This window comes from Myotis daubentonii, chromosome 1, assembly GCF_963259705.1.
Source record: "Myotis daubentonii chromosome 1, mMyoDau2.1, whole genome shotgun sequence".
Classification (NCBI taxonomy): domain Eukaryota; kingdom Metazoa; phylum Chordata; class Mammalia; order Chiroptera; family Vespertilionidae; genus Myotis; species Myotis daubentonii.
The window spans coordinates 115,897-133,421 of record NC_081840.1 but is presented as its reverse complement, the minus strand read 5'-3'; the positions used below and the strand labels follow the sequence as shown (position 1 = coordinate 133,421).

Sequence of the window (17,525 nt, the reverse complement as noted above, 5' to 3'; positions counted from 1 at the left end):
AGTGGCGTCCGTCCGATGTCTGTCCCTCTGGGGTGACCCCACCAGACAGCAGGTGCTCCTCTGCCGTCCGGACCTTTGGCTTGTTTCCGGTTTGGGCTGCTGTCGGCCTTCCGTCCTGCCCCTGCCCCTGCCCCTGCCCCTGCCCCTGCCGTGCGCACATGCTGGCAGTGTGGTTTGGGGGGGGGGGTGCCCAGTGTTACTCTCAGGCAGCTTCCCAGTGCGCTGTGCCAGCGCCGGCCCCCTCCGGCCTTCTTGCCAACTCTGCCTGGCTGAATTTTTGCCAGTCGGTAGGTGTGAAATGGAATCGTGGTTTTCATTTGCGTCTCTCTGATGCAGGCACCTGTGCGTCCTCGTCAGGGAAATTCCTCCCCTTTCTTCTGCCCGTTTCCCCTCCTCCGCTCCGTCTCAGCAGCTTCCTTGGGGGGCTAGCGAGGCCTTTGCCTGGGTTTGTTGGGGCCCCCTCTTCCGACCGGTGTCCTTGGCCGTGTGCGGCCCATGCTGCTGCTGGGCCGGCCTCGTCTCTTTCCTGCTCATCCTCTCAGGTGGCGGCGGTGGTGGCGGTGAGGGCGGTGGCGGGTTCGTGGATTCCCTTGTGGTGACACAGCGCTCCTCCCCCTCCCCTTGAGTCCCCCCCCCCCCCCCGACCCCAGCAGAGCCTGGTCACCTTGGATAGCCCGTTGCCCTTCCCCTGCTGAGGTTCCCGTGTTGATGGTTAGTTTCTGGGTTTGGACATCTGTTCACATGCTACTGTTCCCCCACGTTTTAAAAAATATATATTTTTATTGATTTCAGAGAGGAAGGGAGAGACAGGAACATCAGTGATGAGAATCATTGATCAGCTGCCTCCTGCACACCCTCTAGTGGGGATCGAGCCCGCAACCTGGGCATGTGCCCTTGACCGGTTGAATCTGGGACCCTTCAGTCCGCAGGCTGACGCTCTGTCCACTGAGCAACACCAGCTAGGGCCAGAGCTACGTTTAAAAAATATATATGATTTTATTGATTTTTTAAGAGAGAGAGTAAGGGAGAAAGAGAGAGAGAAACACTGATTTGGGAGAGAAAGACCCATCAGTTGCCTCCTGCTTGTGCCCCGACAGGAATCGAACCTGCAACGTAGGCATGTACCCTGACCAGCAGCCAAACCTGCACGGTTTTGGTGCGCGGGGCGACACTCACTAAGCCACACCAGCCAGGTGCTCCCGCGCTCCCCTGGGGCCTCCTTGTCCGTCCCTTGGCCTGTCTGAGGGCGTCACAGAGGTTCGGTTTACACTCAGATCTTCAGCTGGAAATGCATTGTGACAGCTGGGTGCCCAGCGGCCACCCCACCAGCCAGAGGTCTGCATGTCGGCTCAGCACCCCTGCAGGCGTGTGTCTCCCCCACCCCCCAGTTCCAGGACCTCAGCTCCGGGCCCGGCCTCGTCCTGCGGCCACCGTGGCCGCGGAAGGCGCCCGCCAAGCTCCCTTTAAACCTGTGGCCGGGGTGGGCGTTTGGGCTGCTCCCAGGTCGGGCTATTGTGTTCAAACTGCTGGGCCCACGGGGCTGTGTCCTCGCTCTTCTCCGGAACAGCTGGCCGGCGGGTGGTGCCGGCCGTGAGAAATGGCCGGTTTCCCGACGTGGCGGCACCGTGGCCCAGCCACCAGCTGCTGCCATCCCGGCCGTCGTCCCCTCGGTCTTAGCTCTCCCGTGGCTGTGATGGCTGCTCCTCGGGCTTCACGCTCTGCTCATTGCGAGGGGGTGTTGAGTGCAATCCAACACTTTTTAAAAAAATACACATTTTTTATTGATTTTGGAGAGAAAGGGAGAGGGAGAGCGGGAGAGAGAGCATCAATGATGAGGAGTGTGGATCGGCTGCCTCCTGCACGCCCCACACTGGGGTCGAGCCCATGACCCGGGCCTGTGCCCTGACGGGGAATCGAACCCTGACCTCCTGGTTCACAGGTCGACGCTCAGCCACGTTCACCGCCGGGAGGCCGTGGGTCCCTCGCGTGCTGGCACGTGTCTGTCTCCCGTTACCTTATCTGTGCATTCTCCCGTTACCCTTTCTTTAACCTGACGGGATGTTTCAGTTTCTTCGTTCCCAAATGCAGGGGGTTTTCGAGCTGCTCTCCCGTTGTTGAATCTGTGGCTTCTCCGCCCGCCATTATTCTGGAAAGTTCTCGGCCTCTTTCTGCGGCTGTGCCTGCCCCGTTCTCTGTCTCCCCACTTCCAGAACTCCGGCCCACGTAGCCCCTCCCACGGGCCGGCTCTGCGTGTCCCTGAAGAGTGGCAGTTCAGGCCTTCCTCCCGCACTGTCCGTGGCCTGGGCGAGGCGCTGCTGCGGGCGGCTCCGGGGAGGGGCGGGCGGGCCCCAGTCCTGCCCAGAGCCTGGGCGGGGAGCTGCCGGCCGGCCGGCCGCCGGGCCTGTCGTTACGTTGAGGAGGATGCCGCGCTCAGGATGTGGGCTCGCTTGAGTTTGGGGAAGTCGCTGATCTGTTTCGAGGGAGTGTGTTGGGAGGATGGTGCGGGACTGAGGTGGGGCTGGCTGCCTGCAGGAGCGAGTGGATGGGTGGGGGTGGCAGGGTTCGAGCTGGGTGCAGCCTGGCACCCCTGGGAGGGGGCGCTGCATCCAGGAGAGACTGAGGAAGCTGACTTAGGGGCGCACGGCCTGTGGACTGGGCCTCCGGGCGCCCGGCCATAGCTGCCGCCCACTTGCCCACCGCTGTGCGGGTGCCTGGCGGGTGTGCCCTCGCGGTGCGTGAAGTGGGACTCCTGCTGGGACCCAGGCTGTGGCAGCCTCTCCCCCCCGGGCTGGCTCCCGCGTCTGTCCGTGTCCGTGGGCTCCCGGTGCCGGGGGGGGGGGGGGGGAGCGTGTGCTCAGTCGGTGCCAGACGGCTCTGCGGGGAGGCCCGAATATGCGTGCCCGGGTTGAGAGCCGGTTCCTCCTGGCTGGGGTGGCGTGGTGTCCTCCGTCCGGGCGGACTGTGAAGGGTGTGACACACAGCGAGAGCGGCTGTCCGGGCGGACTGCGTTCCTGGTCACTGCACTGTGTGTGTCTAGGCCTCCAGCGAACACCGACCCTCGTCCACTCCGGCGAGGCAGGCACGGTGCCCACATGGTGCCCGCTGCCCGGGGGATCCTGCCCGTGGAGCTCAGGCTGCAGCCGCAGGTCCTGTACGTGGGCAGGACGGGCCCCGGGGAGCGTGGCAAACAGGCAGAGCGGGTGATGGAGACGCTGGAGCGGGGGCGTCTTTCTCCTGGCGCTGCGGGGGCTGCGGGGGCTGCAGGGTGGCGGCCGCGACCCAGCCAGGGAGGCGCTGTTCGCAGGACCTGCAGGGATGGGAGGCTGTGGCCTTGGGTCTGGGCAGGGGCAGGCCTGGGTGTCTCCTGTGCCTGCCCCTCCCCCTCCCCCTGTCGCTCCAGGGGGGGGGGCGGTGGGACCTGCCTGGGGTCCAGAGCAGCACGGCCTCTGGCCCCTCCTCGAGGGTCAGGCTGTTACTAGGAACCCGGTCGGAGCGGGTTCTGCTGGGCTCAGCACCTGCGCAGCTCAGGCGGCCGGGAAGGTCGTTGTCCGTCGTCTGGGCAGCAGCAGGCGCGGGTCTGTGAGTCTGGCGGGTCCTCCTGCCTGTCCTGGGCCCTGGCCTGGGTCCACTGGGAGAGAGATGCCCACCCTGGTTCCCTCTCTCCTGGCCGCCTCCTGGAGAGCAGTCCTGGGAAAGGCGCTGACCGGCTGCTCGCAAACGGGCCCCCCCCCCCCCCGGCCTGGGGCACACTCAGCACTTTGGCCCCGGCTGACGGACTCTCCTTCCCTGTCACCACCGCAGAGGACACGGGGTGGGGACAGCTGCCACCTCAGCTGCCCACTGACTCGGGGCCTGCTCTGGGCGCCCTGTGCCGGCGCTGCCTCTCCGTGGAGAAGCCGGCGGGCAGAGCGCAGGCCCTGGAGCCAGGGCAGGGGCAGCAGTGCGGGTGGGAGATCCCACAGACCGGCGAGAGGCCTGGAAGGACGCGTGACCGGGCGGCCCTCGGAGCAGCCCACGGCCCTCCTCCCGCTCAGTCCCTGCTGGCTGTCCAAGCAGCAGGAGTGGGGTCATGTCCACCCGCCACTCCCACCCCCACCCCTCCACACGGCCCTGACCTAGGGGGGCGCAGAGCGGCTGTTCCTCTCCCGTGGGCCCCAGTCCCGGGCTGGCCTCTCCCCAGGCTCCCGGTGCTGGGCCTGCACGGGAGGAGGCGCAGGGCGGGCGCGGTGGGCGGCCGAGATGCGCTTGTGGTTGGCAGGGGCTCTGGTGGCCAGCCTGGCACGGCCTGTCCAGACCCCCTCTGGCCTCTCGAGCCCGTGCCCGCCTGGCATGTGTTTGTCCTTCAGCGTGTGCTCCCGGGCCTGGCCCTGTGCTCAGTGGTTAGACTGTCGCCCGCCCACCAAAGGCTGTGGGTTTGGTTCCTGGTCAAGGGCATGTGCCTGGGTTGCAGGTGTGATTGCCAGTCCCGGCTGGGGCGCCTGCGAGAGGCAGCCAGTCGCTGCCCCTCTCTCACATGGATGGTTCTCTCTTTTCCTCTCTGCCCCCCACCCCCACCCCCACCCCCGCTCTAACAACCAATGGGAAAGCAGCCTCAGCTGAGGGTTAACAAAAGATTTGCTCCCTGGCAGCTGTCGCCTCCCCCTCCTGGACAGAAACCCCGGAACCAGGCCGTGCGCTCTCCCCGCGGCTGCCGTGCCGCCCGCACCGCCCGAGGACTGGCCTGGCCCCTGGCCGGGGGGCACTGGCCCAGGGGCTCTAGGGGAGGTGGGGTGCCCCGCGGGCCCTGCCTCTGAAGGGCCGCACACCAGGGGCCTGGCGTCCTCAGGGTCATCGGTGCTCGGCCAGTGGCCGCAGCCTCTGTCCCCCGGGCCTGAGCTCTCCCAGGCTCTTCACCTGGCTCCTCACCTGGCTGGCGAGGGCCAGACGGCCCCTTTGGGGTGCAGCTGGGTGCACACCTGCAGCATCCTCCCCGACCCGCAGCCCCGGTGCCTGGCGGGGCCAGTGCACCCTCCTTGGAAGTGAGCCTGCGGGTCCGGGGAGGGACAGCCTGACGGGGCGGGAATCTGCGCCCTGAGAGCCGTGCGGGGCCGAGGGAGGCGCTCAGCACCGGGAGAGGAGGCGCCAGCCCCACAGACCTTCCCCAAGAGGAGGGACCGAGGCCGGGTCCCCACCCGGCTCAGCCACCAGCGCGTGGACAGCCCCCGGCACAATCCTGGCTTCAGGGTGAGCGGCCGGGGCCCAGGAGGTGACCGCTGGGCCCATGGGGGTGGTGGGAAGTGGCCGCTGAGCCCGCCTCAGTGTGGCCCTGTCCCCGGGAGCCTGGCACACGTGGTCAGAGGCTGAGAAGGCCCGACAGCCGGGGTCAGGGCCAGGCTTCCAGAGGGCCTGCTGCTGGGCGGAGGCTGTGGGGACCGTGGACCCCATTATGGGGACCCCAGGAGTTTTATTGGTGCTGCACGGAGCCTGCTGGGCTGTGGCCCAGGGAGAGGCAGTGAGGAGGGCCGGGGGGCGGTGGCCGCGGGAGAGGGGGAGCAGGGCGAAGCGAGGCCGGAGCTGCTGCCCCCAGCACCGGTTTCTCAGCAGAATGAGTGGAGCAGGAATGGCAGGGGTGAGAGGGCGGCACAGCGAGTGGAGGGGAGGGGGCCAGGAGGGACAGGGCCCCGGTGTCCCTGACCTGGGGGCCGTGTCCAGCGTCTCAGGTGTGATGGGCGTGGGTGGCGCCAGCATTCACACGCGACACCCTGGGGCCATCGCTTCGTCCCTGGGGCTTTGGTAGCAGGTCCAGGCCGCAGGTCACGCAGGGAGATCATGTGGCCCCACCTGGGTGCTCTTGGGGCTCCCAACCTGAATCTCTGCTTCCTGTGCCCGCTGCTGCCCTTCACCCGGCTTCCCAGCCGGGCCTGCGTGTCACTGCTAAATACAGCCCGTGGGGCGTGGGGGACCCTCACTCACAGGAAAGCCCTGGGCAGGGCCTCGCCAGCCCGGGACAGTGTGGGGTTCCCTGCGGCGTTGGTGAGGTGCGCCGCGGCCTGGCTGTGGGCTGGAGGCGGAGGGGCAGGGGTGACCCCGGGCCTCTGAGTCACCCAGGCGCAGGATGCAGGCCTGCGGGCGGGCCCCCTGATGGCTGGGGCCAGAGTGGCGGCCTGGAGCTGAGGTGGGTGCGTGTGTCCCACGTTGTCCGCACAGTCCTGGGAGCCGCCCCACAGACAGGCAGCGCTCTGCAGGGCCAGGTGGCCTGCTGCTGGCAGACGTCCGCTGGCCATGCTGCCCCTCCCCCCAGCCTGGCTCCACCTCCTCCTGTGCCCTGTGGCCTGTGGGGTTGGCCTCTGCTGGGCGGAGGTGGCACGGACCCAGCCCCCCTCCCGCCACCCCTTCCGAGGAGTCCCAGCCGCCCCAGACGAAGCCCCGACGGCCCCTGCCTCCCGCAGGCGCGTGCTGGCCGTGGGCGCGGAGAGGCACCTCTGACCTCTCCTGATTAGCAGGAGGCAGCGTGTCCCGATAAGGCCCAGACACCAGAGAAGGCTGCGCTGGGCCAGCGAGCGTGGCAGCGGCCCAGCCCGGGAGAGGTGACCGCGCGGCTGCGGGCGGGCTGGAGCCTCACTCTGCACAGCCGCCGCAGGGCCGCCGGCGGGCCCCCCCAGAGCCGAGCAGGACCGGGGTGCCCCCATCCTCTCCCTGGAGGCGGACGGGGTGTGGGCCCCCTGGCCAGCTGCCACTGCAGAGCCCAGCGCCCACTGAGACAGACACGCGATGGCACCGACGGGTCAGCCCAGAAACAAAAGGCCCCTCAGTTCTCCCTCCTACAGACACAGTCAGCACGTTTGGGACCGCAGAGGCCTGGCCCGTGTCCCGTGTCCCGTGTCCCGTGTCCTGTGTCCCGTGGGCCTGGAGGGCCGCGGCGGGAGTCAGCGTTCTACAGGGCCCACCCGCCCAGCCGGCTGCATTTTCCAGAAACCCATCAACGCGCTCCTCCGTGCCCAACGCTGCCATGGGGGCCCCGGTGCCTCCAGCTGGCAATGCCGGGGACCGCTCGGTGGGCTACAGAGGGTCCCCGGGGGCCCCACAAATCACTCTTTCAGAACAAAGCCTGGCCTCGGCTGGTCACACAGCCCGCGCACCGTGGCCCCACGCACAGCCTGGAGATGCCCCCACACCCCGCGCCCTTGGGGGGCCAGTGCTGAGCCCGTGGCTCTGCCGGCGTGGAGCGGCTCCCCGTACACGGGCCGAGGGCTGACACCCAGCACGGGTGAATCTGGAAACCGCCCCGGGGAGGAGGCCAGAGCAGAGGCCCCGGCTGGGGGGTCCCCGGGACAAGGGCAGTGCAGCGGGGCGCCTGCCGGGGCCAGGAACGCGAGGGCGGTGGCCAAGGCCGGGTGTCCCTGCGGGCGGGAGAGGTGCTGGAGTTGGAGGTAGTGGCTGCGTCACCGGCAGAGGTCCTGCCTGCACACGGCCCACAGGGTCCGCTCTGTCACGTGTGTCTGCCACAACAATGACAAGTTGTAAGAAAAGGGGACAGGGATGGGGCTAGACCCCAGGACACCAGCCGGCAGGCGAGCGGTGCTGTGTCCCGTGCGGACCCTGTGTGGCCGACGCAGCAGGGGCCCGGCCGCGCGGGAGGATGCACCTCTGCGGCCTTCCGAGTTGTGGTCTCGTCCCCCTGTGCTTCCCTAAGAGCCTGTGTCCTCGGACGCCTGCCTCGGTCTGCACGGCCCTGCAGCCCTGTGTCCGCCCGGCGCTGTCCCTGGCTTGGTTTGTGGAGATGTCCGCGTTTCAGGCCGTGGAGGAGTTAGTGGCACTGTCTGCCCAAGTCAGCCCAGCTTGTGAGCGATCAAGAGAATGAATGAGTGAGTGAGCGAGTGAGTGAGAGAGTGAGTGAGTGAGTGAGCGAGCGAGTGAGTGAGCAAGTGAGCGAGTGAGTGAATGAGTGAATGAGTGAGCGAGTGAGTGAGTGAGTGAGTGAGCGAGTGAGTGAATGAGAGAGGGAGTGAATGAGTGAGAGAGGGAATGAATGAATGAGGGAGTGAATGAGTGAGTGAGGTGAAGGCACCCTTGTCCTGGGCGCACAGAGGGCCTGGGGTGCGGTTGGGCAGGGCCGCCCTGCTTGCTCTCTGAGTGGTGGAGCCCTGTTTGGGAAGTTATTTTTTTAAATATGTGAATAAGTTCTATATTTAATTTATTGATTTCAGAGAGGAAGGGAGAGGGAGAGAGAGAGAATCATGGATCAGCTGCCTCCTGCACGCCCCCTACCTGGGATCGAGCCCACAGCCGGAGCATGTACCCTCGACTGGCATCGAATCCGGGACCCTGCAGTCCACAGGCCGACGCCCTGTCCACTGAGCCACACCAGCGAGGGCCACACGTGGGTGTTACTCAGCCTGGAGGGCCTTGCTGCAGCACGTTGGCGATGGGTTGAGGTACACTTAGGTCCGTGGCTTCTCTAACGTCTGGAAAAGGACTTTTCAAACGGCAGGTGCAGGGCATGGCCAGATGCTGATGCCACCTGACACAGAGCTCCGCCTCCCACCTCGGGCGTTGGGGTTGGGGTCCTGCAGAGGCTGTGCGGCCCCTCGTGGTGTGGCCTGCGCTCCTGGTTGGTGATGACAATGCACACAGCTCATGGGCTGTGTCCCCTCCAAGTGTCTTCTACGACGCGTCCAAGTCTCTGCCCACTTCCTTTTTTTAAGTAAAGGAAGTTTCCAATTACAGCGACGTTCCGTGTTACCGCGGGAGCTTCAGGTGCACAGCGTGGCGGTTACACAGGCACAGGCCTTGCCAAGTGCCCACCTGGCACGCAGAGTCGTGACAGTGTTTAATGTTTCCATTGATTTTTAGAGAGAGGGAGAGAGAGAAACATTGATGAGAGCCCTGGCCGGTGTGGCTCAGTGGATAGAGCGTTGGCCTGTGACTGAGGGGTCCCGGGTTCGATTCTGGTCAAGGGCACGTACCTCGGATGCAGACTTCTCTCTGGCCTGGGCCCTGGTTGGGGCTCGTGCAGGAGGCAGCCAATCGACGTGTCTCTCTCACCTGGATGTTTCTCTGTCTTTCCCTCTCTCTTCCATCCTCTCTGAAATGAATGGGAAAATACCCTCCAGTGAGGATGAATAAAAAAAGAAACATGGATGGGAGAGGAGCACCATCAGCGGCGGCCTCCTGCACGCCCCCCACGGAGGATTGAACCTGCAACCGGGCCTGCGCCCCGACCGGCACCCGCACTGCGACCTCTTGGCTCCTGGGTTGACGCTCAGCCTCCGAGCCAGGCCGCCGGCTGTTGCGCTCTTTTCGCCCTGTTTCCTCCCCTCGGCTTACACCCCGGCCACTGTTCTGTGACCACCAGCCTGTACGTCCAGCCCCTTGCCTTTCACTCGCCCCTCGTCCCCCGGCGCCCACCGGCTGTGCTGCGGGCTGCTGACTCTCACTGTTGGTTCTGACCGTTCTCCGTCTGTTCTGGACGAAGCGCCGTCAGCTGGGACTTGCACCTTTTCCTCCCGCTCTGCGCGTGCTTTTCACAGAGCAGAGCTTTACTTGGCTGAAGCTGAATTTATCCAGCTCCCATTTCCATTGCCGGGCACCTGGCCGCGGCTCACAGCACCTCTGCAGGCGGAGGTGGGGGCGGGAGTGGGAGCGGAGGGCCCGCCTGGCCCCGCTCCTCAGTGTCCCCGCATTGGGGCGCTTTGCGGGTCCCAGGAGTTTAAACGCAGCGCGTGGAGGCCGGCGGGAAAGGCCTGCTGCGGGCCCTGCAGTTGCGTTGGGCCGGCCGGGCCAGGCCCCTCCTCGCTCACTGCGGCCGCTGCCCTCGCAGCTGTCAGCTCAGATCCTGCCCTGGTTCTTGTTAGATTTAGGTTTTTCCTTTTTTGCTTTGGAGCCACTGTAAACGGAATTTAAACATCAGCTTCCTTCCCGGCCGGCGTGGCTCAGTGGCTGAGGGTCGACCCATGAACCAGGAGGTCCGGGTTCGATTCGGGTCAGGGCACAGGCCCGGGTTGCGGGCTCCATCCCCAGTGTGGGGCGCGCAGGAGGCAGCCGATCGACGATTCTCTCTCGTCATGGATGTCTCTATCTCTCCCTCTCCCTTCCGCTCTCAAATAAAAAAAATACACTGAGCTTCCCTAGTGTGCACAGTGTTTTAAAAACTGGCTTCCAGGTGCTAGCTGCTGCTGTGGAACGACGCTGCTGCGCTTGTAGGCTCTGCAGAGCTCCCTGGTCCAGGAGACGCTCAGGGCGCAGGGTCCGCCGGCAAGAAGGGCTCAGCGGGCTCCGTCCGTCGCACGGGGATGTGGCGTCGGTCAGGTGCTTCTGGCTCCGTCGAGGAGGGTTAGGTCTTCCTGACCCGGCCTGGCGACTGGCGATGACTGATTTCTGACGGGGAGCCAGCCCGGCGTCCCTGGACACGCGTGTGGCCCCGGGGCCTCGCCAGGCCGCTGCTGGGAGGGTCCGTGTGGGGCCGTGCCTGCTGCGTGCGGTGCTGAGCGGCCCGCTGCTCCCGCAGCCAGGGGCTCGGCTCCCTGGGTCTTGTTTTCTGGAAATCCGACGTAGAGCTGGTGCGGCTTCTTCCTTAGCCTCTGGGTCGGTTTGCCTGGGTCTCTCCTGCGGAGTTTCTAGCTGTCAACTCAGCTTAGTGGGTGCGGCTGTCCAGACGGTGTCTTCGTCCCGGGGGCGGGGGCGCCTGCGGCCAGGTTCTCCGAGCTGGTGCGCGGCGTCTCAGGCTGTGCTCACCCCCGTCCGCGCGCCGTGCGGGCAGCCCTCCCCTGTGCCCAGCACACCCAGCTTTTCTTCTTCCTTCGTCGGCGGAATCTTCCCAGGAGCCGGCTTTTGGGTTGGTTCCCGCTCCTGGTCTCCGCCTTCCCCTGGGTCTGACGGGCGCTCTCCTCGTGTCCTCGGGGCGGGTTGAGGGCTTTCTCCAGGGGCTCAGGCGTGGTGCCCCCGGCTCTGCCTGGCGGTGCCCGCGAGCTCCCGGACGGGCCGCGGCACCTGCTGCCTGTCACTGTGGCCTGTGGGTCGCGAGGGTCCCGGGAGCTTCCCGGCCGCCGTGCCAGTGGGGACCGTTCGTCCGGCTGGCCCAGTGCCTTCAACGTGCTCACGTGGTTTTGTGGCCCAGGCGGGGCCTGTCCTGGTGGCACTAACCCCTCCGTCCGCTCCCCCTCGGTCCTTTTCCCCTCGTAGCCCCACAGCCTCGCGCCACTCTGGTGCCAGCAGGCGCTGTGCCCGTGGCCCGGCATGTCAGGCCTCTGCCCTGCTCCTGGGGTTCAGGTGCCACCGTGGGGACCGAGTGAGGCTCTGCGGGCGGGCCGGGAAGGCTGGGTGTCCCGACTGGGACACGGGCGCTGGGACTCGGTCAGGCTGACGACCGGGTGGGAGAGCGCCAGGGCTGCTGTGAGCGCGAGAGGCCTGCGGCCTGGCCCCCGGACGTGGACGTGGGCTGCGCACACCCTCCCTCTCCTGTCCTGGTCGGTGCGCTGGGGACCCAGCCTGTGCGGGGGCTTCCTGGGAAGCGGGCCTCCTGGGACAGCGCCCGCTGGTCAGTGCAGACCCTGCCGCGAGGCGGGTGGACATGCAGGCCTGTCCCCCAGGCCCTCCCTCAGGGTGGACACCATCCTTCTGACTCGGTGTTGCCCAGAACAGAGGGTGGAGGCGAACCTGGTGGGTCAAGGAAGGCTCCCAGCCAGTGGGCGGGTGGGCGGGGCCTCGGGTGGGAGGCTGGCGCCCTCACAGCGGGGGCACTGGCAGCCTGGTCTCCTGCCTGCCCACAGACCCTCACCCAGTCACCTCCGGGACCCTCGGAGAGGGCGCCTGGCTGACTGCCGGGGGTGCTCACCACTTGCGGGGACCCAAAGGGGGTCCTGGGCTGGGGCTCCTGGGAGACTTGGTGGCCCGTCTGCCGTGGTGACTGTGGAGCTGGAGGCCATGGGCGGAGGGTGGTGGTCCAGCTGTGGCTGGGGCCTTTCTGGGCTTGAGGTGCATGGGAGGGCGCGGGCACCGCCCAGGCGGGGGGGGGAGGGTGCGGACACCGCCCAGGCGGGGGGGGGGGGGGCGCGGGCACCGCCCAGGCGGGGGGGGGGGGCGGGCACCGCCCAGGCAGGAGGATGGTGCGGGCACCGCCCAGGCGGGGGGGGGGGGGGCACTGCTGAGCCTGCCTGTGCCCTTGCAGGTTGTGCAGCCTGACCTTGAAGAAGCTGGTGGTCTTCAAGGAGCTGGAGAAGGAGCTCATCTCGGTGGTGATTGCTGTGAAGATGCAGGCGAGTCCTCCCTACCCGCCCCCCGCCCGGGCTGGAGCGGGCGGCTCCGCGGGCAGCAGGCGCGAGTGTGTGCGGGGAGCCGGGAGCCTCGGCCGGGCGGTCGCCCAGAAGGCAGTGATGCTCCAGCTGGGACCCTCCTGGGGCGCATCCTGCCCCTGAGAGAGCGGATGGGCCTCCCCCAGGGCGGCCGACTCTCCCTGTGCTCGCACCCTGTGCCTGCCACCCCCCCACCCCCACCCAGGGCCCGGCCCAGCGGCTCTCCCCTCTCGCTCTGGGGCCCTGGTGCTCACGCGCCCTCAGCAGGGGGTAGGTGGCAGGTGTCAGGAGGGCCCCTTCGCCGGGACCTGCTGGGCCCCTCAGTGGCTGTGGGTGCCCCTCCTGACTTCTCGGTCCTGAGGCAGATGCCCAGGGGCCGCGAGGGCCGAAGACCCATGTTCCCACACGGCCCTTGGGAGCTGGGACCCGCTCCCCAGCCCGGCTCGGTCCTGCGTGAGGAGGAGGGGCGTGGCCGCGGTGGCTGGTGTGGGCAGAGGGTCCCCTCCCTGCGACGCTGAACCACACGCTGTCTTCCGCCCAGGGCTCCAAGCGCGTCCTGCGGTCCCACGAGATTGTGCTGCCCCCCAGTGGACAAGTGGAGACGGACCTGGCACTGACCTTCTCGCTGCAGGTGGGCCTCCAGGTGACAGGCTGCGGCCGCCCTCCTGGGGGGGGGGCTGGACGGTCGTCCCGTTTGGAGCAGACGGGAGGAGCACCTGGGAGCTCGGGGTGCGAGTGCGGACCCTTTGCCGTGGGCCGTGCGTGTGGCTCGGCTCACCCTGGACACCCCGAGGAAACAGGCGCCCCTGGACTCTGTGGAGTCCTGACCGGCCCGACCTGGCCCGCAGGGCAGGGTCCCGCCTGCGCGCCTCTGGCCGTGTGGGACCCCGCTCGGGCTCCAGCGGCCGTCCCATTGAGCCCCCTTCCCGCCGGCCCATCTCGCACCCACTGCAGCTCCTCTCACTGCGTGAGGGACACAGGGAGACCCCGAGAGCCACCGCCCACCCTGGCCCGGCTCTGCCGGGCGGCCGCGGACCCCGCTCTGACGCCCACGGCACACCTGGGTTCTGTGCTGGTGTTCTCTGGGGGAGGGGCAGGTTTGTTGGAGTATAATTTACAAAGTGCACACTTCATCCTTTTTTTAAAAAGACATGCACAGCCCTGGCCAGTGTTGCTCAATGGGTAAAGCGCCAGCCCACACACCAAAGGGTTGCAGGTTCGATTCCTGGTCAAGGGCTTGTACCTGAGCTGTGGGTTCTCTCCCCACCCCCGGTCGGGGCTCCTGCAGGAGGCAACCAGTCGATGTGTCTCTTAGTCAATGTTTCTCTCTCTCTTCCCCTCCCTCTTTTCCACTCTCTCTAAAAAGCAGTAGAGCCATAGCTGGTTTGGCTCAGTGGGTAGAGCGTTGGCCTGCGGACTGAAGGGTCCCGGGTTCGATTCCGTCAAGGGCACATGCGTGGGTTGTGGGCTCTCGGTCCTCAGAAGGGGGCGTGCAGGAGGCAGCCGATCAATGATTCTCATCATCGATGTTTCTCTATCCCTCTCTCTTCCTCTCTGAAATCAATAAAAAAATATTTTTTTAAAGCAGTGAAACGCATCTTTGGGTGAAGATTAACAACAACAAATAAGACGTGCACGGTGTGAGCACGTGGAGTCAGTGCAGGACAGTCCCCTGCCCGCTGTGGGTTTTAAAATACATTTTTATTGATCTCAGAGAGGAAGGGAGAGGGAGAGAGAGGGGAACATCCACGATGAGAGAGAATCATTGACCGGCTGCCTCCCGCTCGCCCTGTACTGGGGACCGAGCCCGCAGCCTGGGCACGTGCGGAACTGAACCTGGGACCCTCAGTCCGCAGGCTGACCCCACCCGGCCACCCACTGTTTTTCGTTACCCAAGGACGTGCTTTTGTAAATTGATTTTTCGAGAGAGGAAGGGAGAGGGAGAGAGCGCGGGAAGCACTGATGCGAGAGGGAGACGACGATTGTTGCCTCCCGCACGGGCCTGGCGGGGCGGGACCTGCAGCCTGGGATGTGTCCTGACCAGAATCGAACCCGAGACCCGACTTTGCAATGAGGCACTCCAACCGCCGGAGCGCCCGCCGCCAGGCCCATCCCCCAATTTTTGAGATTGGTTTTCGTTTGTGAGCTTTAAGGAGGCCTGAGAGCATTTTCCTCTGACACACGTGCTCTGGGGTCCTGCACCCCCACCCGCTGCAGCACGTGGGGGCGCGGGACGCCCGGCCGCCTGCCCTGGGGGAGAGGGTGCTGGGGGCGGTGGCCCCCGTGCCCCCAGCAGCCGCACATCTGCCCGCTAGTAGCTGTTCCTAGTGTCGGGGTGAGCGGCAGTGACCTCCGCGCGACCCCATGACCTGGGGGCCGTGAGCCTGGCAGGTGGGGGGTGTGGACCACAGCGTGGCCCCTCCCCACAGTACCCCCACTTCCTGAAGAGGGAAGGCAACAAGCTGCAGATCATGCTGCAGCGGAGGAAGCGCTACAAGAACCGGACCATCCTGGGCTACAAGACGCTGGCCGCGGGCGCCATCCACATGGCCGAGGTGAGGCGCCCTCCACGCTCACGCCCTCTCCGGGCCCGCGGCCGCCGGCTGGGCAGCTTCCGCCTGGAGTGGGTGTGGCCCGTTCCTCCCAGGAAGTGTCCCCACCAGGGCCGCCCCGGTCCCTCCTGGGCCCTTGTCCCGAGGGCGCGGCAGCGCGTGGGCGGCCCTCGCGGGCGGCGTGGTGTCAGGGTGGCCGGGGGACGTAGAGTTGGAGGGGTTCCCTGGTGAAGCGGGGTACGTCCCGCTGGAGCCACTCCCTGCCGCCACCTGTGCTGGGGGACCTGTGGGAGCTGCGGCCTGGGCGCGGGGGTCCGGGGGGCCACGGGGCCTGTTCGGGTGCCGGTGGGTGTGCCGCACAGGCAGGGCCCCTGCAGTGGCTGGTCTCCGTGGCCCTCACGTACCTGCAGGCACAGCCTGTGAGTTGGTGCTCGTGTGGGAGCTGCTGCCCACACCCTGTGCTTCTGGGCAGCTGGGCTGGGGACCCTCCTCCCTGAGCCTTCAGGCCCTGGTGACCGAGCCTGGTGCCGGCCACCCAGCTGGGCCCAGCATGCTCCCTCCTGGCCCCTCCCCAGCCCCATGTCCTCCCTCCTGGCCCCTCCCCAGCCCCATGTGCTCCCTCCTGGCCCCTCCCCAGCTCCGTGTCCTCTCTCACCCTCTTCCTGCTGGCACGGTGCCGCCCCAGGTGATGCAGCGCCCGCCCGAGGGCGGCCAGGTGCTGAGCCTGTGCAGCAGCGTCAAGGAGGCCTCCGCCAAGGTGGCCGAGATCTGGATCTTCTCCCTGTCCAGCCAGCCCATCGACCACGAGGACAGCGCCATGCAGGCCGGCCCCAAGGCCAAGTCCACGGGTGAGTGCCTCCGCCAGGGCCCCCTCCCTGCCTCCTGCCACCCTGGCCGTCCTCCCGGGGTGGCTGTGGGCCTCCCAGCCCTGCCCGCGGAGGCCGTGGCATCGTCCGTAAGCAGAAGCCATGGGGTTGATGGAGGTGCCTTCCGGGTCTGGGCACAGGTCCTCGCATGGCCTGCCACCACCATCCCTGTTGGGGCCATTGTCCCCGTGGGGTGAGGGGGCAGGCGGGGGGCCCAGTCCCGCCTGAGATGCTGGCTGAGACCTGTGCTGGGCAGGAAGGGCCGCGGGCGTCCCCAGAGGGTTGGAGGGGGCACGTGGTGGTGGAGAAGCGCAGCCCCCCCCCCCCCCCCGCCCCGGGGCCAGGGCACCGGGCGGCATCCGAGGCGCCGGCCTCCGTGCTCTGTTCGCAGACAACTACTCCGAGGAGGAGGACGAGAGCTTCTCCTCCGAGCAGGAGGCCAGCGACGACGCGGCGCAGGGGCAGGTGCGGCCACGCGGGCGGGGCCCCAGCAGGACCCCCAGCTGCGGTGCGGGCGGCGGGGGTGGGGGCTAGGCGCCCGCCCGGGGGGAACCCCAGGCGCCGGGGCACCTGGGAGGCGGCCCCGTGGGGGGGGGCGCACCGGCCGCCCGGCCTCAGCCCCTGTCCCTGCAGGACCTGGACGAGGACGACTTCGACGTGGGGAAGCCCAAGAAGCAGCGGCGCTCGATAGTAAGAGCGGCGTCCATGACCAGGGTCGGTGGACACGGCTTTCCTGACGTTGGGGAAGGGGGCGGGGCCAGGCCAGGCGGGGCGGGGCCGGCCGGGGGCGGGGCCAGGCCGGGGGCGGGCCCCAGGAGGGTCGGGAAGTGACGTCTCCTAGAGACCTGTGAAGGTGGGAGTGGCCACGCGTGGCCGTGGCCGTGGCCTGGCGGGGTGTGCGTGGCGCTCTGTGAGCCAGCTCCCCCGGCAGGCGCGTCACGTGGGGGCCCCAGGCTGCCCCCGGCTGCCCACAGGGGACTGGCAGGGCTGTCGGCCTCCTGGCTCCGCGTGTCACAGAAGGTCCCACTGGTCCCAGTCCCGGGCGCAGCTGCCCCCCAGCTGTGGATGGGGAGCCGGGGGGGCCTCCTTGTGTAGGGCTGCCTCCCACCAGGGCGGGCTGAGAGCAGCCAGAGCTGCGCATGCCCTGGCCAGCCCATCGAGTCCAGCCGGGGGCCCCTCAGGACGGGCAGTGGCCGCAGCCACAGCTGCGTGGGCGCTGGGAGAGCCATGGAGGTGCTGGGGGGGGAGCGGCAGGAGGGTTCAGGTGCCCGTGGCGGAAGCCCCTGCTGCTGAGCTCTGGAGAGCACGTCCGCGGGCACAGGTGGCGCGGGTGTGAGCCTCGCTCGGGGCGTGCCCGTCCGGCCCACGGGTCTGAGTCTGCTGTCCTCCCGCAGCAACAGAACTTCAAGCAGAAAGTCGTGGCGCTGCTGCGCCGGTTCAAGGTGTCCGAGGAGGTGAGCGAGCCCCTCCCCCTCCGCCCCGTCGCCCTGCCCGCTCTCCCCACTGGTCACACCTCAGCTCTTTGTCTGCGGGGGCGGGTGGGGTGGGGACCCCTCAGGCTGCAGCCGAGGCCCAAGGAGACCCCCTGCTTTGTTTCTTGAATTTTCACTCAAGGACCAGACCTGGGGGCGGGGCGTACGTGTCTGAGCCCCGTCCGTGTGGCCGTCACAGGGCCCAGCCCCGCGTAGTCTCCCCACAGCCCGCCGGCCATCCTGTCGGTCACACCCCAGCCGCCTCTTCGCAGGAGTCGACCAGCTGTCCTCAGACTCCCCTGGAGATGCGGGGGCCCAGAGCAAACGCAGCCGTGGAGGAAGCAGTCAGAGGACTCGTGCCCTCTG

General features: G+C 67.5%; 1 protein-coding gene across 6 annotated transcripts in view; it reads left to right on the top strand.

Moving 5' to 3' along the window:
• PACS2 (phosphofurin acidic cluster sorting protein 2) overlaps positions 1-17,525 on the top strand; it is a 31,178-nt gene that overhangs the window by 1,976 nt on the left and 11,677 nt on the right. For 4 of the 6 annotated variants that reach the window (XM_059684619.1, XM_059684603.1, XM_059684582.1 and 1 more), the window contains exons 2-8: positions 12,146-12,233; positions 12,811-12,900; positions 14,699-14,824; positions 15,507-15,669; positions 16,079-16,152; positions 16,321-16,401; positions 17,082-17,141. In XM_059684619.1, coding sequence (XP_059540602.1) covers positions 12,146-12,233; positions 12,811-12,900; positions 14,699-14,824; positions 15,507-15,669; positions 16,079-16,152; positions 16,321-16,401; positions 17,082-17,141 — 682 coding nt within the window. The remainder of the gene's footprint in view (positions 1-12,145; positions 12,234-12,810; positions 12,901-14,698; positions 14,825-15,506; positions 15,670-16,078; positions 16,153-16,320; positions 16,402-17,081; positions 17,142-17,525) is intronic. The other 2 variants (XM_059684610.1, XM_059684592.1) reach the window with 1 other exon arrangement.